The sequence below is a fragment of the Malurus melanocephalus genome, unplaced genomic scaffold (genome assembly GCF_030028575.1).
Source record: "Malurus melanocephalus ecotype Western Australia unplaced genomic scaffold, MMel_1.1 scaffold_340, whole genome shotgun sequence".
NCBI lineage: Eukaryota > Metazoa > Chordata > Aves > Passeriformes > Maluridae > Malurus > Malurus melanocephalus.
Window position 1 is genome coordinate 429890 of NW_026623572.1, and position 20480 is coordinate 450369.

Consider the following 20480-nt stretch of genomic DNA (forward strand, 5'->3'; position numbering starts at 1 on the left):
AAAAAAAAAAAAAAATCTTTCACTAAAAAGCTTGGCTTGAAATCATCGGCTCTCGTTGACGTGGATTTAGGAGAACAGGAAAGCTCGTACTGGAATGCTGCAGGCTGCTGCTGGCTGAACTGGGAGCTGGGATGTGCCTGGGCTGGCGGCCCCGTCAGTCCGCGATCTTGGCCATCTGCTGCTCCAGCTTGGAGATGCGCTCGTCCTGGTTGGAGATCGTGTCCTTGATGGATTTCAGCTCCTTCAAAATCTCGTCCAATTTGGCGTCGTTTTGCTGGAAGATAAAGRTGGGAGGAGTGAGGAGAGCTCTGGGGTTTTCCGAGGAAAGGGCTCCTCCCAGTGGGATTTGTTGGAGGGATGAGGGTGTGACACAGACTCTGGAGCTGTTGGGATGCTCAGGGCATGGAGCAGCATCTCCAGCAGCACCAGTGAATCCATCCAGAACCAGAATCTGCTGTTCAAGCCACACTTTCCTCTGTGTCCCAAAGGACATGGTTTGAGGACATGGATTAATGRTGAACAAGGGGYTGGTGCTGGGTTATGGTTGGACTTGGGGATCTTTAAAGGTTTTTTCCAGGCTTAATGGCTCTGTGACTTAGAAAAAACGATTCCCAGWCTTCTTCCATATCTAAGGAAACATCAGAATCACAGAATTGTGGAAAATTCTGAGYTGGAAGGCACCCAAATGAAGAGYCTTTTCCACATCATGGAATATCCCAAGTTGGAAGGGACCCACAGGGATCWCCAGTCCAACTCCTGGCCCTGCACAGACACCCAACRAYCCCACCCTGTGCATCCCTGAAAGCTGTTTCTRGAGCTCCTGGAGCTCTGGCAGCYTCRGGGCYGGGACCATTCCTTGAGGTGCCTGTTCAGGCCCCAGCACCCTCTTGGGGAGGAACCTTTCCCTGATATCCAACCTAAACCTCCCCTAGCACAGCTCCAATCATTCCCTCAGGTCCAATCACCGGTCCCACCCCAGGATTCCCACCTGATGCCACCACCCACAAAATTCCTGGAGTTCACTCACGGGGTTTGAGGCATCCGCTGCTTTCTTTGGAGCACTTATGAGATCACTCTTCTTGTTCCCRGCGGGTTTGTTGTCCAGTATGTTCTTCTTGACCACCTTGAGATCCCTGTTCTTGCCTGGAATGTACCCGTGCTTCAAGGAGATGAGGAGAGGATCAGCATTCTTCCCCTCAAACCATTCCTCTGCTTCCAGAGCTGCTTCTGGGCCGGCTGTGTCCGGGTACAGATCGTCCTGGAAGAGGTCGGACTGCAAGGCAGGAGACAGGGATCAGTCAGGAAGATTTGGGAGGAGGGAGCTGGCCCCAAAGCCCGGCCCCAGGGCAGTGCTCACCTTGCGGGGAACCGTCATGATGATGGGCTCACATTTCCTCTCATGGAGCTTGAAGAACCTGCCATGGAGAAGGAGAGGTGAGGAATGGAGTGAGGATAAAGCAGGACACGGATCTGCCGCTCGCACAGCAGCACGTCGGGAAATGGAGGAGATGGGAAAGGAGGAATCACAGAACACCCTCTGGGAYCATTGAACCCAACCAGTCCCTCATAACCCACGTYCCCAAGTGCCACATCCACATGGCTGCTCAATCCCTCCAGGATGGGATTCCACCCCTGSCCTGGGCAGCACCAATGCCTGACCACCCTTTCCATGAAGAAATTGTTCCCAATATCCAAGCCAAACCTCCCCTGCAGCCACTCGAGGCCRTTTCCCTTTGTCCTATCACTTGTTCCCTGGGAGAAGRGATGGATCATGTYCCCAGCCAGCAGTGATGTTCCCTCCCAGAGCCACTGCAGTGACATCCTGAGAGATTTCCCACCTTTCCTGGGTTTTCCAACCCACGGCTGCCCCGTGTTCCCTGCTCTGCTGCTTTACCCACTCCCGAAATTCCCACCCGCAGCTCCCAGCCCGCTCCCAGCCCAGGATGAGCTCTCCTCACCTGGCAATCTCACACTTGTTGACRTCGAGGCCCCTCTTTGGCATGAACCCCATGCCCCTCTGCGGCTCTTTGCTGCTGAAGGTGTTGAGGTAGTGAACGTACGGGGACTCATCCGTGATCTCAAAGTAGCGGATGCTGCTGTCCCCCTGCAAGGAACCCCAAAGACCCTCCAGAGGCTGCAGGACCAGTGTTCCCTGTGCCCACACTCCTGCTCCCGACAGCCTTTCCTTCCAGGAATGCTGCCATGGACAGCTCCCAGCTGTTTTTGAATCAAGGCTGATCCCCACCACAATCGGAGCCCATCAACTGAACAATTCTTCCAAGGCCTGTTCAAAACACTGTGGGACAGGGGTTGAGCTCGTGCTTCCAGGCTGAGAGTGGCCCCTTCCATGTTTCTTGTGGAAAAAGCTGCCACAGTCAGGCAGAAAGGCTRTAAAGCAGTTTATCCTTAATTCCAAGCAGGCCCAGAACACTATTGCCTCTGAAACTGCAGGAGTGGCAGATAGAAACCAAATAAACCAAATATTCCTCATTAGCTGCTACAAAGATGGGATTCAAAGATGAACATTCTTGTATGGATCCTCCTTTGGAATTCCTTGCTCATCTTGGYTTTGGCTCCTATTTCTAGGAACTCCATCACAAGTTGGCACCTAATTCCTACAAATTGCTTTTCGAAAGGAGCACCTGATTCCAGATTTCTGGTTTTTTAACCCCATAAAATTACAGCGAGTGTTGCTACACGCTCCAGCATCTCCAAGGACAAGGAGGAAAACATCCAAAAGGTCCCTTCCTCCCACACCAGCATAAAATCATCCAGGTCAACACCAGCAAGGTGTTGTTTTGTAAACTGTGGGATTTGTTGCATGAGGAACAGCTTTACCCAATCCATCTCAAAGAAATATCCAGGTGCACTCCAGACCTTCCCAGCTTCTGCAGGGTGAGGATCAAACCCATTGCAGAGCAGCCTGATCTCTGCAGCCCCACATGATTTCTTTGGGGAACATTTCCCAGGCACCATTCCCTCCAGGTACCTCCAAAGCCTCCCCTCACCTTCCCACACAGGTAAATGATGTTGGTGTCTGGGTCGTAGAAGGGCAGCAGGACCCCGTTGCTGGTGTCCATCTCGTGAAGGGCTATTGGCTCCTCCATGTTTTTCTGGAAATAAAAAATGCCAGGGATGTTAATAAAGATTGGAAAAGCTCCTGTACATCAAGGGAGGGTCTAAATCATTAACACTCTGTRGCCAGTGAGCTCCCAGGGTGTCTGAACCACCCGGAAAGATCCGTGTGTTACAACAAACACTGGGAATGTTCACAAGCTGATTCATTCCCCAGGGGCATTTTAATCAGTAATTTAAATAAAAACAGGAGCCAGGAAAATTCACCAAGTCAAGGGAAATATGTGACACAGTGAGTGCCTTGTGTCAGTGGGATGGGATGTGTGATGGATGATGGGATGGAGCCTCCTTCCCTGGAGACCTTCAAAAGCCACCTGGACACAATCCAGGTGGTCCCTTCCACCCTGAACCCTCCTGGGATTGTCACTGTCCTGCTCTGCACAAAGTACAGAGAGAAGKGACCTTCCCACAGCCCCTCTGCTCCCTGTGCATCTTCCCCTCTTCTCCCTGTTTGGCTTGGATATTGGGATGTGCATTTCCAACCTGCAGCTCCTGCTCAGTTCCTTCACTGAGAAACCACACAGCCAAAATCACTGAGGCAGGAGCAGGCAGCAGATGGAGTGGAAATAACCTCAATATTTAAATTTAGGAAGAAATTCTTTCCTGTGAGGGTGGGGAGGCCCTGGCTCAGGTTGCCCAGAGAAGCTGTGGCTGCCCCTGGAAGTGTCCAAGGCCAGGTTGGAAGGTGGGACAGTGGAAGGGGGTTGGAATGAGATTGGCTTTAATGTCCCATCCAACCCAACCCATTCCATGATCCCATGGCTRCAGGGCTGGGATGGGGACTCCACAGACACGTGGAGCACAGGGCTCCAGTTTGGGATCGTACCGGGTTCCACAGGGCCAGCTGCCTCTCGCTCATGCGGCTGAAGCCGGTGGTGAAGATGTTCCCATCYGCCAGGAAAATGGCTCGCATGGGCCGGGCTCCCTCGTGGGTTTTCTCTTTCTCCTGGAACAGAGGAGCAGATCAGGATTAGCAATAAGGAAAAAAAACCTTGGAGTGGTGGTTCCTCTCTGGACACGCTGCTCCTCCACGCAGGAGGAGTTCCAGGAGCAATATCCAAAACTCTCCTTCCCTTCTGCTTGATAAAAAACCCAACCACTGAAAACTGCAGTGGACATTCCTGGCTCRTTCCAGCTTTGCCAATCAGCCTCTTGCAAGGCTGAAGGAAAACCTCTTTGTGAGCTACAACTAAAGCTCTGCTTTGCCTGCACAACTCTGGAACTGTAATTATACAAAAGGATTAGATGTGGAATTACACTCCTGCAGGTTTAAAACTGAGCCCTAAAATCCCAGTTCAAACACTAATCCCAATAAACCCAGACAAATCCTTCAACYCCTACTATTCCTCCCGTAATTTTTGAAGAAAGCAGCTGAACGTGGTGYATAAACCAAGCAAGAAGGTTCTTTCTTCCACATTTTCTTGCTCATTCCCTGCTGGAGTGAATCCAGCTGTTTCTTTAATGATTAATCAAACCTACAGCAACGATTTCTTGTTTCCTGGGGTCGATAACTCGGACTTTTTTGTCTTTGGAAGCTGTGCAGATGAGGCTGCCGTTGCGATTCCAGCTGACGTTGTAGATCATGTCCACGTGCATGTCATCCAGGTTGATGAGGGCTTCTCCTGTTCCCACATTCCAGATGATGATGGCGTTATCACAGCCTGAAATGGAAAATAACAGCTGGAAATAACAGCTCAAATCACAGCATCGGGGTACACAGGGGAAAAGTCAGAGATGAGGAACACGGGATAAACCTACTCCAGTTTTTTTGGGAATCAAAACCCAAACTGGGAGTGCAGGAGGGATTTTTATCAATGGAAAGCACCCAGTTCATCCAACAATCCAGCTGAAAGGATTTGCTTCATTCCTTGGGATCCAACTCATGGAAGCCTCAAATTGTGCCAATGGGTAATGAATTATCCAATTTATTTCCATAATGATGTGACTGATTTTCAGTGGTCAAAAGAATCTCATTCCATGGGCTGTACCAGCCAGGGAGACAATTTGGAAAATGCTGACCATGAAAGCTTGTGGGAGGAACAGCTGGAYTCTGGGATACTTTGCAGGGATCAAGAGAAAGAAGAAACACTTGGGCCTGTTCTAGAAGTATATGAGAACAGGGATGTTGGGAATGCAGATGTAAATTATTAATGCAGATCAAATAAAGCCGGGAACAACTTTCATACTCTGATTCCAGACAATTGCTTGGGGTTTATCCATGTAAATTGAAGATAAAAAAGGCTGAGATACAGAGGGGGCTGTGAGCCACGTGTCCCAGTGTTCCCAGCTACCACCATGGGTCTTGTGATTCACAGGGATCTAAGGGATGTGAGCAGCTGGGAGAGGGAAAAAGGACAAGGAAAAGCTGGAGTGGGAGGAAAGCAGGGAGAGGTGGCTGTGCCCCATCCCTGAGCTCCGTACCTGCGCTGAGCAGCACATTCCGTGCCGTYGGATGCCAGGCCACGATGCCGACTCTCTTGGAATGGCCTTCTAGCACTACCACGGGCTCTGTCAGGGACAGGGTGAGCCCATTCTCGGGAATCTGCCACACCTGGAAGGGGAAGGGGAAGGAAAGCTGGTGAGCCAAGGCTGGTGAGCCAAAGCCGGTGAGCCAAGGCTGGCCCCGCCGAGGAACGCGTGTCTCAGCTGCTTCCCGCATCCCGCAGCCGCCGGAGCTGTCACCSCTCCTGTAAACAGGAAGGGAATTGGGGAGGGAAGCATTCCCAGCTGTCAATAAACCCTTGGCTGATCCGTGTGGAACATCCTTCCTCACTCGTGTGCCAGCACAAACCCACAGCTCCTGATGCTGCAGCCCTGCTTTCTCAATGTCTGTGGGCCTGCTCTGCTCCCGTCCTGCTGAGGAGTCGGAAAAATCTCCAATTCCACGGGAACAAGCTGCTGTCATTCCAAACTGTGCTTGTCCCTCAGAGGGATGACACTTCAGCTCTACCACTGCCTACTTTTGATTTCTTTAGCAACACCAGTGATTTGTTTTCCCATTAAATTCAGGCTCTTTTCAGATCCCATTTAATCGGGGAACAGTGGTTCAGTGCTAAAAGATGCCAGAGCAGCCTAAATTAGCATTGCAGGACTGCTTGTTCACTTCTTGCCTGATTTCACAACCTTCCTGTTGCAAAATTCCTCAGGGAAGGGCCCCCAGGAGGAGGAACAGCCCCTCAAATGTGCCAGAGCACTGGAATTCCAGCACAAGGGTTTTCCAGCTGGGYAGTGACCAGGGAATGGGACAGACAAACCCATCACCCCAAAGCCCCAGGGCAGGATCAGCCCCACCAAAACTATTCCAGCAATTCAGCACTGGACAATCATCTTGGAATTGGATCTGACCTACATAGAATATATTAAAAAATTACATGGGAATGACAGGGAGCCCCTCGGGGAGCAGTTGGGGCTGCTGAAGGTAGATGGCAGCATTAGAGCACGTTTCCTTTGCTTCCCATTGTTTGCTTTTCCTGGAGTTGGAGAACCGGGCTTGCCAGACCCTGCCCACGATGCCCAACAAGCTGTGGGATGCGAGGGAGTGGATTTAGGAAGCGAGGCAGATGGAGGTGTGTGATGGACACGTGGATTTCTGTGCTAATCCCTGTTTTTCCCTTCTCATGGGGATYGCTGGTGCTGGAACAAGACCCAGAGAGACGCAGAGATTCCCTCTAAATAACCCCAAAATWATTTAGCTTTTCATGGACACAGCTCCCAGTTCCATTCTTCCCAGCATCCCAGGAGGAATGACCATGATGGGAACACTTCCCTAGGAGAGAATTCCTCTGCAAGGGATGGAAATGGGCATGGCCCCAAGGCTACCAGAGCTCAAGGAGCATTTGGACAGCGCTCTGARGCACAGRGTGGGATTGTTGGGGTGTCTGTGCRGGGCCAGGAGCTGGACTGKGTGATCCCTGTGGGTCCCTCCCACCTCAGGATATTCCATGATCYTGTGGAAATCCCTCTCTGCCWTCCCRCTCTATGGAACAGCACTGGTGACACAATGACATCAACAGAGGCTTTCACCAGCCTGATTTTAAAATGGGATTGCAAACAGGAGCTGCTCAGCCTGGAAAACCAGGATCTCATCCTGCTCATTTCCCACTCCCCACCAGCTCCACCAGTGACTGGATCCAACCCCTCGGAGGTTCTGCTGAAACCCAACACGCCTGAGAACCTCAACAAATCYCCTCCCCTGCCCCTGCCAACAAAAACTGGGTTACAAAAGGTGTCAGCTCTGAAGAAACAGCTTTTTTCCTGCCACTCAGGGAGTAACAACCTCACAGCAACAGTTTGGAACCCGTCTGTGMTGGGAATTCCATGTCAGTCTGGTGCTGCTCTTAATCCCAAAACTGTGGAGGGTCTCTCGGATGAGACACGGGGCTTTGGTGAGGTTTGTGTTTTTCATCATCTGCCTTCCTGCATCTGTGGGGTTACATGGGATWTTGGGAAGGAATCCCCTGTAGCTRKGAGCAGCTGCAGAGCAGTGAAATGCTGGGAAGATCACAKACTATTGACCCAATAATCCTGCCTGGTATTCCCAAAAATAATAAAGGAATGAGYGTGAAAGGTCAGGGCATGGTCCCAACTGGCCCAGCCCCTCGTTCCTGCACAGGGTGGGAGCCTGGCCTGAGTCTGGGATCAAATCAGGTTCACAGGGAAATTACAGAACTTTGGATGCAGGATTTACCCTGCGAGGGTGAGGGCTCAGGATGACCCCAAGGAAACCTTCAAATGCAGGAGGATTGACTGGGCATTAGGGAGAGTTTGTCAGCTTTCCCTGCTGTAGGTGTTWGGGTGTTTTGGGGGGTTTTTGATGTTGTCATGGCTGTTTGTTTGTGCAGGAGGAAACGGAGCCGTGGCACAGCCGAGGGAGAGGTTTGGGGCTGCAGGAAGAGCAGGAGGGGAAGGTTTTGCACAAACAGCACATGAGAAACAAAACAAAGCAAACTTTCCTTCCATCCCCTTTAAAGAGAAGCAAAAACTGTCTCATCTGGCTCTGCACAAGCTGAAAAGAAGATTAATTCCATGCCTAGAAAAAATGTTAGCTCCTGTATCATATATATTAATTTTTATCACTTTAAGTAAGAAAATAAATGAGTTTGAGCCTGGATTTATCCATGTCCCTGCTCCCACCTGCAGGAAGAGCTCCTGATACATCGTTTTTGTAGGGTCAGAACTTCTGGTTCTCCCTGTCCTGGTTGGTGGCCCAGGCCACTGCAAGGGCTCTCTTTGATTTTTAAAGGAATCTCCTCCATCACATAAGCTCTGCTCTGACCTTTCCACACAAATTCCTTAAAATCCACCTTCTGCCGAAGGAAATTTTCCATATCTGAGAAAGGGCCTCGATACCATCTACAAACCTTTATCCACTAAAACATTTTCCAGAGGAATGAAAAGCCTGCAGTTTATCAGACCCATGCAGCACAACATCAAGCAGGAATATTTAAGTGATTCCTCATTTGTTGGCACGAGGAAACAATTCTTCCAAGGAAAGAGGCCACAGGAGGCATCTGCAAGGGCTCTAAAGGAAGCTTTGGAGAGGGATGTCAGGTTCCTCCTCCTTCCCAGTCCCCATGTCTGCTATTCCCAACACCAAACCTGTCCAAGGTTTATGTGCAGCTGTTGTACAAATAGGGAATTTCTTTAGAGGAGAAGGTTTATGGATTTGGAAAGGGCCAAATGAAGCTTCCTTGTGCCACAYAGGGGCTGCAGAGAATCAGCCCTCTCCACCTGCAGACAGTGGTTTGCACCTCAAATCCATGTTCTCCCCACCAATACCATCCCAAATCCACATTTTCTTCCTTAACRCCATCCCAAATCCACTTTCTCTCCCTCAACGCCAAAACAAATCCATGCTCTCTCCCTCAATCCACGTCTGGCTGAAATTGCTGAGATCTCGTGTGGCAGAGTGTGAGCTCCTAAATCCCCAAGTGCCAGGGCACAGATGGTCTTTAAGAACAAGGTTTTTTTTCTCCAGCAGCTGGAATTGCCACAGAATCCCACACAATTTCCTCCTCCACGTCACTTTTCCTCGCCTYGCCCCAGCAGAGTTAGGAGCCCACAAACAGCCACAGGTCCTGTAAAATGCCCTGGGTTTATTCCATTCAGGCTGCTCAGGAGGCAGGACCCAAACCTTTTATTGAGGAAAACAGGATGCTGAACTATCCACTCCAGGCTAGAAAAGCAATTAAAGTTGGGAAAGCTGATTAGCTCATTCCCAAAGTCCAAGCCAAGGATGGCTCTTTATGCACCAGTGCAGTCCCAAATTACTCAGGATCCATCACTTCCCATTCCAAACCTCCTGCTAACACACCCCCAGCAACTTCCAAACCCTGGGCTGCACATCCCCGATCCTGGAAGCGCAGCAAGGACTCACCTAATTCCACCTTCCACTCCAGACAGGACACACCAAACACAACCACGAGGGTGCAAACCCACAGGCAGCTGCACCCCGGGGCCTTTCCACATGGGTGCTGCCTCCAGGGATGGAGGGGAAGCTCATCCCCACTTTGGGGATTCAGGAGTTCAGTGGGAGGTGCAGATTCCCAGTTTGTGATCACATCAGGAGCACTCAGACAAGCAGTTGGACAACTTGTAACCAAACACTGCTGGGTTTTCTCCACAATTCAATCCCTCTGGAGCCTCCCAACATATTTCTCATTGCACTTGGATTAGAGACTTATTTTGCCTCTGAGGAGGCAGCTCTGGGCCTTCACTGATGCTCACGTTTCAGAAACATTCCCAATGCGCAGCTTCTCCCGCATCCCTCCAAAGCTCAGTTCCAGCCCAGTAGTGAGTGTGGCAAACACAGAAGTTGTTGTTTTGTTTAATATTAAATATAGCCCATTTTGTTAACATGCTTCAGCTTCCAAGACTGAGAGATCACAGGCAAGAGCTGTCCCAGGAAAAACCTCTTGGGATGAATCCCCTCCCAAACATTTTAACGATGAACAGAAGCAAAGGAATTTATCTGACATGATCTATAATAAGATTTCAATATAACATTCAGCCTACAGCATTTCTAAATATGGCCAAAGATCCCTGGAGTTATTTGGCATTATTTCATCTTCCAAGGATTTTCTTTCACTTATTCTGCTGTGTTTGCATACACAGGATTCCACATCCGTCACGGAGCGAGCTCGGCTGCTCTTCCAAGGTAAAACAGGTCTCAATTCAAGGCTGGCAGGGGCAGAATTTAGGATTATTTGTATTTATTAATAAAAAAGCCCTTCTGACACCTGCTCATGACCTGTAGATACAGGGAGAATTTGAAGCAACTCCCTGAAATGAAGGGTTGAAGGAATCCTGGAACTCATTCCCTTCCAATCCCTACCTCTTCCCAACACACAGCACTGCATCCATTGGGATATTTGAGCTAAGGAWCCACCTGTTCTGCAAAGCTCCACAAATCAGAACACTTCACCAMAGGCTGGCACTCTTCCTTCTAATTCCCATTCCCAAACATCAGACAAATGCCCACAAAAAGGAAAAATGGAAAAAATTCTTCCCTGTGAGTGTGGRGAGGCTCTRGAATGGATTTCCCAGAGATKYTGYGGYTGCCCCATCTTTGGAAGTGTCCAAGGCCAGGTTGGACAGGACCYGGAGATGYTGGAAYGGGCTGAGCTCCAAATCCCTTCCAACCCAAACCTTTCCACGATGACCCTGCCCTCACCTCACCTCAGAGGTGAATTCAGGAATAGCAGAGCATCCTTTGGAGCAGGAATTTCAGCAGGGAGCAAAGGGAACACTCACCATGACRGTGCAGTCCTCGGAGCCGCTGGCGATGACCTGGTCATTGTGGGGACACCAATCGATGTCCAGCACCGGCCCCGTGTGGCCACACACTGTGGGGTAGGAYTTGTCAATCCTGCCTGTCTGGAGGGAAGAAGGAAAAAGAGAGCTGTGATATCCTGAAGGAAGTGYTTCCCAACCCTCTGCTCTTTTGCTTCAACAATTCCATATTGAAACTCATGGATCAGCAGAGGAACCAAACCAGCAGCTCTTCTCCAGCATCAAGGAGCTGGAAACTCCCCATGGAGTGAGAGAAGGGTTCAGAGATCCAGCACAGGAGGATGTGATCCCCAGGGAGCCAGTGGGATTTTCCTGCCCACACCTCACCACCTGCTGTGACACCATGCCTTTGTCCATCCCAAATTTTTGGGAAGAGCAAAGCTCTGGTTTCATCTGTGCTTCCCAAGAGGAACAGCTGTAGACAACCAAGCTAAAAATGTCATTGGAGGGCGTTGCTGATCACTGAATTTATCAGGTCTCCCTGTTTTTTTAACACAGAAGGATTTTGCTTAGMCAGGAAATTTTTAGGATGCAGTTGTGCAGAGGAAAATATGGTTTTTAGGAATAAATGTTGCCAGCAGGAGTGTGACAGCCACACCTGATCCACCCCTGCCTCTCCATGGATGGAGGACCAGCATGTGCCAACATAAAGCTCCTTACAGGGATAGCATTTCCAAAAAAAAAAAAAGAGCAAATGAGCCACTTAAATATGAACTGGGACAAATCCAGTGATTCCAACAGAGCTGATGCCAACTTTCCCCCTGGGTCYATGTTTTGCTGAAGAGCCCCTCAAGATCCTGAAGCACCTGATCCCCCCAAGAGCTGATTCCACAAACAAGGAAGAAGGGAAAGGAAAATCACTCTCAGCACCCTTCCCTCTCTTAGCCAAGCCTTGCACACAAGGGAAGCAACATTTAAAATACTGAAGATGCACAGCAGTAGCAGCAGGGTGAGYAGGAAACTCCTCCACTTCCAGAGCCACACCCCTGGTCCTGCTCCACGGGGTTTTGTTTCCAGGGAATGACCTTTTCACRATGAGTGATGGGAGAAGAGAGACAGCAGGGAGAGGTCTGGGATGGGGTCGTCTTCTTTTGTGTTTAACCATGGMTGGAATTTCACTTCTGCCATTGGATGGTAACAGTCCCCAACCTTGGAGGTGACATTCCTTAATGTATTCCTCCCACCCTGCTCCTGTTCCTATTCAAGGGTGATAACCAGAATAATGCTGGACATTGGCTATTGAGGACAACTGACCTGGAGCCCTCTACTAACACCAAAACAAGATATTGATCCTAAAAGAATCCCACTGWTTCCTAAACATCCAAATTTAGGTTTCAAAAGGAAAAAATGTCTCAGCRATTCAACTGCTTTTGGAATTATTAAAAGGGGAAGGGTTGTGGATGAAAAGCCATAAACCTGCCATTCAAAAATTAAAGCCTGTGTAATCCCTCTTGGATGCCACGATGTGAAATAGGATTTAAAAAATTAATATACCAAACTGCCATGTAGAATTCATCCATTTTAATTTACCCAATTAAAACGAGAACCATGCAGAGCACACGGACAGCAGAAGGCACATGACAGGCCACAGACAAATACAGGCCTGAATCAAAAAGGAAAAATAGGACTAATAATGCAAAATGTCAGGGACTGGCTGTTCTGGCTCCCTGGCAGGAATCAGTGGGATCCTCCAGGAGGAGCCCCTGGTAATTATTTCCAGGCTGCACAAGCACTTGTTGGTTTAGTTTTGGGGTTTTGCAGTAATTAATTACCAYGGGGAGAAAAAAACAAAAATGAATTTGAGCAAATTAAACCCCGAACTTCACCTTTCAGTTTTAAACACGATAAAACGGCACAGCCTGAGCAGGAGCAGCCAAGAGCYTGTGACAGCAGTGACACCCAGGAGCTGCTTCCCATCACCTGTGACAGAGCTCAGCTCTCAAACCAGGATCCTGCACTTCCACGAAGAGCGGGGCTTTGAGAATCATGGAATGGATTGGGTGGGAAGGGACCTTAAARRTCACCCAGTCCCACCACCCTGCCATGGGCAGGGACAGCTTCCACTGTCCCAGGCTGCTCCAAGCCTTGGACTCTTTCAGGGWTGGGGCAGTCACAGATTCCTCAAAGCATCTCTGTGGCCTCCTCTGGACTCTCCCCAGCAGCTCCACRTCYTTCCYRTGCTGRGATCCCAGAGCTSGRGGCAGCTCTGCAGGTGGGGTCTCACCTGAGCAGGGCAGAGGGGCAGAATTCCCTGTGCATCACCTCMAAACACCCCCTGTCCCTGCCTGCACCAGCAGAGTGACACCCAAAGCCACTTCCAACAGGGGACAGGCAGGCAGAATGGAGCAGGGTGGAAGAAACAGAAACTTTAAACAACCTCAARCTTCTTTATCCACAAAGAATTATCAAACCAAGAAGAAAAAGCAGAGGAGGAGATGTCCCACCCAGCAGAGGAAGATGATCCCAGGGAGATGAAGAGCCCAGGGGCATCAACATCTTCACTTGGGCACAAGAGGAGAGACTCTGCTGCTCATCAGGGTGCAGGAATAATCTCCAGAATCATTCAGATTGGGAAAGACACCCAAAATCATCCAACTTGTGACTGATCCCCACCTCGTCACCCAGAGCCCTGAGTGCCACATCCAGTCCTTCCCTGGCCACCCCTGGTGATGTATAAAAGTAAACACCAAAGCATCAAAATAAAGACTAAATAAGGATGTAAAGGCACTGCTCGAGGCCCCAGTGGGCGAGAAAGCCCCAGCCCTTGGAGAGAAGCTCCTGCCTTGTGGTCAGAGGCACCAAACGGTCTCTGCAGCGCAGAGGAAACCGCGGTGTTTTCCTGAGCTCGGCTCGGCCGCGCTTCCGAAGGCGCCACATCCGCCCCTCGTCACCAAAACCTTCACCAGGGACCCTCCCAAAACTCTGTGGGGACAGCACAGGACACAGAACCACCCCAGGGCTGAGCCCTCGGGGTGAGGAATTGGCAGGTTTGAACTCAGGGGTGTTGTTTCAMCACCTTTCCACGTCGCTTTTGCAAATTCCATCCACCAGATTCTTCCCCCCGGCAGCGTTCCGCTCCCTGGAGCAGGAATTCCCTGATTTCTAGCTCAGAAGAGCTAGAAAAAACAATATTTGGGGGGTTTGCCAAAAGGGAAAGACCAAGAAAGCTGCAGTAGGGATTTGAAAACCCACCAGGCTGCAAAATCACCAAATTCCATGGTTTTAAACACAATTCCAATCCAATGCCACTGGAACACCACGAGGTTGGCAGCTTGGCTGCCAGCTGGGTGTGTTTCCATGCTACTCTAATGCTCCCAGGTTTGGGGATTTATTTATTTATTTGTAAAATGTAATCTTTTAATTAGGAGAGGATTTAAAATAAATCTCAAGTGCTGATACACAGCTTAAAATTAACTTCAAGAAATTCAATCCTTCTCATAATCTGCTGTGACTGTGGGTGGACACATCCCTGATAACTTTTGAAATTTGGAGTTGTATTATATTAATTGTTGGTCAAAAAGGTGAATTTGAGGATTATTAATAAGTTGTCATTGACTAAATACACACTCAATATTCTGTTGTTTCAACAAGGGGTGGATTTGCCTTAATAAATTAAGTGCTTTCATGCATTGCAGAAAAAAGAAAGTYAAATCATCAAAAATATTAAACCCAGATAAGAAGAAAAAAAAAAGAAGATTAAATCCAAAAGGAACAGATAAGCAACACAAGAAAACTGTTCCTAAAAGTGGGAGTTTTATGAATTAATTTGACTGTCTTGTGATCGTTTCTCTGCCAGAAAAGGGCATTTGGTGGCAGGAAACAGCTCATGGATTATGGTAAAAATATCAGGGAGAACAGCTGCTTCCCCAGCCCATGGCTGTGCTCCTTGAAATCTCCATTTAAATTAGGGAAGTGGCATCGAGTTGCACAAGCCAAAGCAGCACCCCCCTCATTCTGCACAAGTTTGAGGAAGGAAATCAGGTCACAACTGCAAAGTTTGAAACCCCAACCGACTGCACCTTTTCTCTGCTAGAGAAAATACTCCTTTTTCCTTTAAATCGTRGATTTTCATTAAAAAATGCCTAAGTTTCACCCAGGGAAGCTGAACTTCTGGGCACTGATCCTCCACCTCTGACTGCAGCAGCTGATCCTGGAGGATGCACTTGGGAGAAAATTGGGATGAAATGGAAGTTCCTGCCTGTGCCCAAGAGTCATCAGTCACCCCAGAGCCCAATCAAGGCATCCAGAACGAATGTGGAAAATTAGGAAGTGTTATTCCCAAAAGATCCACTGGAAAGTCGGGCAGTAAGAGACCACTGTGCTCTCCAAGAATCCCTCAGCAGTGCATTGGATATTGGGCAAAATTTCTTCACTGGAAGGGGGGTCAAGCAAGGAACAGACTCCTCAGGGATGTGGGGGGAAAAAAAGCAGTTGAGGCATTTTATGATATGGTTTAGTGGGAACGGGGGCACTCGGTCCAAGGCTGGACTTGATGAGCTTGGAGGTCTTTTCYAACCTTTATGATTCCATTATTCCATCCCAGACTGCCACAGAACACACATATGCTGGCTTTAAAAAGGAAAAAAAAAAACCCAACATAAACAGTCCTCACACTCCACCTGACCTGCAAAACCCCATCACTCAGGGCTGGGAATGCAGCACAGTTCAGCATTCCCATGGATGTCTGTCCCAGGTTCTACAGGACAGCTCTAAACACACACCAGAATTACATTTAAAAAAAGAGAGACCTGTTGCCCAGAAATGACATTACAATTAAAAAGGGACAAAGTCACTCTTTTGTTCTGTCCCTAAAACATGATTTCCAAAGAATTTCATTCCCTTGCTCCTTTCCAATTGCAGGAAAAGCAATGGGTATTGCAGAAGCTGAGGGTTCTGGATAAAGTTGTAAAACCCTGCTGGAGTTCAGAGGATGAGCATCTATCCAGAGAGAGGGAAAGGAGACAGGGATCATCCCAATGAACTGGGAACAGGTGATTCAGAGCTCCACCAGGCACAACTTCCATTTACTGGAACAGGCCTTAAAATTGCAGAGATATTTCTAAAAATCTCTGACTGTAAAACAGAATGGGATTTGCTGCTTTTTTTTTCCTGGATGAATGAGATCCATTAGCCCCTCTGCCTGCCTTCTCTTYCCTACTACATTAGAACCTGATGATCCATTGAAATCAAGCTGACAGTGATAAATATAAACTTCTTTTTATAGAGAAAAATCCAAGGTGAAATAAAAGGACAAAATCCATCACACTCCCCCTAAAATGGCTGGAAAGGCTCAATAAACCCATCACAGCAAAACCTCCTGATTTTATTTTACACRCAGCTTAGAAAAGGATGATTTTCTTTCCCTCAAATCCTTCCTGGAGGAGTAAGAATCGGGAAGAGCTGCTTAAGAACTGTCATATGCCAAGGGTGAACACCAAGGCCTGTCACTTGCAGAGCAACATATTCCTTGGAGAAGATCATTCCCGAGGTGTGCACGCCCCCACCCAAATGCTAATTGCCTCTCAGGGCACCATCTGATCCCAGATCCTGCAGGAATGCTGCTGGTGTGAAGGGAGCGCAGGAAGGAATCAGGAAAATGGAAAATCTAATAAAAGCTATATCCAAAGGGGACTGAATAAACCTCTGGTAAAGGCCTTACGTAACACAACTCGTGGCTGAACAGATCTTTCTGCATGAACTCAAGACAAAAAAGGAACATTTGCAGCAGGTTTTACTCGGAAGATATAAACTGCAAAGAGTTTTGAGGGGGGGAAAGAAATTTGTTTCCAGTTCTGCTGAAGCACAGACACAGCACCAGAGCCAACCCCTGAATCCAGGTGTTTCCAAGTCATCCTCCCCAACATATCAGCAAGCCAAGAGCATTTTTATCTGGTACCTTCCCTGCGTAGCCAGAATTTTCCCTGGGATAAGGCTCAGAGCAAACCAATTCTACAACCCCAGCCCAGAACAAGCAGGGAAGTTTCCGGTTCTTCCCTGGTGTGCACAGTTAATGCTGATTACCCTGGCTCTTATCACCTACACAGCCCTGACMGAGAGGAATTACAGCTTTTCCAAACTATGTGGCTCATTCCAACAGAGGCCAACCCTCCAGACCAAGCAACCTGTGGGAATTGRACTGTCTGATGCTCAGCGGCTCCTGCCGGAGCATGGGAATGGCGAGTTCCTGGCAAAGCCCCTGCACATGTGCGTGCAAGAAAACAGGAAGTTCAGACAAAGCATTTCCACAGCCAGCAAAGCCGGCTCGGYTGCACCGGCTGCGGCTACTCCGGGAGCCGCGGGGATGAAAACGGGATGCAGCCCCTCAATTTCTCACACCGTGACCTGGGGCGGGGGCCAGGAGAGACCCTCAGCAGCACGTGGGTGCTCGGGACGCGGACTGAACGCGGGTGCCAACGGGTTAATTCGCGCACGCACGGGTTGTATCCCACACACGGGTTAATTCCTGCGCGCATTGCCGCGCTCAGGGGTTAATTCCCGCGCAGACGGGTTAATTCCCGCGCGCACGGGTTAATTCCCGCGCGCACGGGTTAATTCCCGCGCACTTGCCGCGCCGCGCCCCCGCCCCCGCCAATCAGCGCGGCGGCCGCGAGCGCTGCCATGACCATATATGGTAAAAAGCCGCGGCCGCCGCAGTGCCGCTGCGGCGAGCGCGGGTGCGCGCGCGCGGAGGGGCGGGGCTTGCCGGGAGGGGGCGGGGCTTCCTCGCTCCAGCCGCGGTGTCCGTTCTACCCCCCCCCGCCCCAGCACATGGATGTGGGATGAGGGGTTCCCAGGGGATCATCCCGCCCCAAAAACACCCCCAGAACTCCCGCCCAGGGCCGCGAGGGAGCTGGGAGCCGCCTGCTTGGCAGCGATTAACCCCGGCCGCAAAAAAAATCCCCCTGCAATATCGTTGAAAATTGGCAAGAAAAAGCACGTTAAAATGAGTAAAATGCCCCCTTTTCTGTGCTCACCCCTCAGCAAGGGTCAGCCACATCGCAARTAATTCCCAGTGAGCCGCAAAGCGCTGGGTTTGAGCAGCCACGATGTTATGGGACATTTTCCCTGCAGATTTGCAGCAAGTGTATTTTTATGGCTCWATTTTAAAATCATCCCAAACCCATGGCTGAGAACTGCTCTTATTTTTTTTTTTTCTTCCCCTGACTATAACAAGAAGGATTTTGCTGCGGGGAGCTTAAGTATCCCTGCTAAACGGGCTCAAAAAGAAATCCAAATGTTATTTAGGGTGTTGAAGRAACTGAAGGAACAATTTCATCAGCCCAGGCTATAAAAATAAATGCAGAACACAGGAACTGGTTAGAGCRGAGCCAGCAAAGCACCGCATTGCAAAAGAACGTGTCAGGCTGGGGTGAGGGACACTGCTCCTCCAGCTTCCCATGGAACCTCCTCAGATGTGGGTATTCAATGGCTGTGGAAGGCAGGGATGGAGCTGAGGGCACCAAGGCAGTGATAAATAGAGGAAGGGTGGGAGGAAGAACAGAATGGATGTGAAAATAACRCCAGAGATAAGGCGGCACTTAAAAATGGAAAAGGCCAGGGCACCCAGAATTAGCAGGAATTTYTGCCAAGGACTGAGAAAACACAGAATCATGGAATCGTTGACGTTGGAAAAGCCCTCTGAGACCATTGAGTCCAACTGTTCCCCCAGCACTGCCAAGGCCACCATGTCCCCAAGTGCCACATCCACACAGCTTTTAAATCCCTCCACTCCATCACTGCCCTRGGCAGCCTGTTCCAAWGCYTGAGAACCCTTTCCATGAAGAAAATTTCCACAATATCCAATCTAAACCTCCCCTGGCACAACTTGAAGCCGTCTCCTCTGGTTCTGTCCCTTGTTCCCTGGGAGCAGAGCCTGACCCCCACCTGGCTGCCCCCTCCTATCAGGGAATTGTGGAGAGCCAGAAGGTTCCCCTGAGCCTCTTTTTCTCCAGGCTGAGGTCCCCCAGCTCCCTTATCAAATTTGTGCTCCAGACATTGGGATATAAGAGAAAAGAGATGCACATCCTCTGCCATCAGCATCTGTGCCATGATGCAACTGAACAAGGAATTCCTCATCCAAGGCTGTGCCACCACGCGTGGTCCAGGCAGGACTAGGACACGTGGCCTAAGGATGAGCCCAGAGCAGGGAAGGGCTGCTCATCAGACAAGCAAACTGAGCTATTTTGGGAGGTTGAGGTTGGGTTTGGCTTTGCTTAACACAATGGAGAAGCTGCTGGCCCTGCTCTGCCCTCACCGGGTGGGAAGTTGTGCTCAATCCTGGGCACTAATTCTGTATTCCACWGGGCAAATCTGGAAGTGGAGCTGGGGAAGCAGCACAGGCCTGATGACAGACTGAGGACAATTTAACCATACACTTAAGAGAGGAGCTTCAGGGTCACAGAGAAAAGAAACGGTGCAAAAAAAGACTTTTGATCACAAGAATTTGCTGGTTAAGCATCAGAAAGAAATGAGAAGAATCTCCTTCTGAAGATGGATGTGGCTTTTCCGTGCAGGAGCAGGGGCAGCAGGAATGCCTTTCTTGGAACCAGCTCACTCCTTTGCATCCCTCCCATGTGGGGCTGCAAAGAGCAGTTGGGCTCAGGTGCATTCCTGAATTCAATCTGCAAGGAGCAGTTGGATTCAGATGGTTCCTGAATTCAATCTGCAAGGAGCAGTTGGATTCAGATGGTTCCTGAATAAATTCTGCAAGGAGCAGTTGGATTCAACTGGTTCCTGAGCGAAGTGACAAAAAAAAAAAAAAAAATAGCTGAATCCCTGACAGTAGAAAGACCTGATCATAAAGAAGCTTCTAAAATATGATTCCACATGGAAAGTTCTGCCAGAATTGGCTCCGATTACTCAGACAAACAGCTTGTTTGTTGTGTTTAATGTACAGGAAGCATCAGACTGATTACAGACATTAAACACATTCATACATGGCACCACCGAGCAGCGTTTGTCACCACAGCCGACACTTCCCAGCCTTCATTATTCCCAAAGAAACGCCGGGRTGACAGCACAGCCGAGCAGGTAATTCAAGAAACATTCCAGCAGCACTTACCTTGTGCAGAGGCAGCACCAGGAAGGCTCCCCCACCGCTGGCATCCACGATGATGGCCACGAAGCGGGGGTTGACGGCGCAGAAGGAGCTGTCCCAGGTGACGCGGGACACGCGGATGTCATCGTAGCACTGGTCGTTCTTCACMGCCTGCCCGAAGACGTGCCGGAATTTGCTCTGTCGTACCACCCGCCTCATGGTGTCTGCAGAGGGATCAAAAAGGAGGGGATCAGTTCAAGGGGAAGGAGCTCCTCATTGTCCAGGAGATTCCTTGGACCTTCTCATCAGTTCCGTCGCCCTGCGTCCAGCAATGTGGAAACACAGGTTTGCTCGCTATCTGTAGAGTCATGGAATGGTTTGGGTTGGAAGGGAAAAAATTCCAGAATGGTTGGGATGGGAAGGGCCCTCTGGAGATCACCCAGTCCAACTCCATGCCAAGATATGGTCACCCAGAACAGGTGACAGGAATGTGGGTGGGTTTGGGATGTCTCCAGAC

The 20480-nt window shown here is 49.6% G+C and overlaps 1 protein-coding gene across 1 annotated transcript in view; it reads right to left on the reverse strand.

Annotated features, from left to right (window-relative positions):
• Window positions 1-6: 6 nt before the first annotated feature.
• CORO1C (coronin 1C) overlaps window positions 7-20480 on the reverse strand; it is a 31545-nt gene continuing 11071 nt past the window's right edge. The window contains exons 2-11 of the mRNA XM_057378117.1: window positions 19988-20187; window positions 10888-11010; window positions 5557-5686; window positions 4615-4796; window positions 3962-4081; window positions 3009-3113; window positions 1959-2104; window positions 1358-1415; window positions 1028-1273; window positions 7-274 (exon numbers count right to left, since the gene is read on the reverse strand). Coding sequence (XP_057234100.1) covers window positions 155-274; window positions 1028-1273; window positions 1358-1415; window positions 1959-2104; window positions 3009-3113; window positions 3962-4081; window positions 4615-4796; window positions 5557-5686; window positions 10888-11010; window positions 19988-20182 — 1425 coding nt within the window. The 5' untranslated portion in view covers window positions 20183-20187 and the 3' untranslated portion in view covers window positions 7-154. The remainder of the gene's footprint in view (window positions 275-1027; window positions 1274-1357; window positions 1416-1958; window positions 2105-3008; window positions 3114-3961; window positions 4082-4614; window positions 4797-5556; window positions 5687-10887; window positions 11011-19987; window positions 20188-20480) is intronic.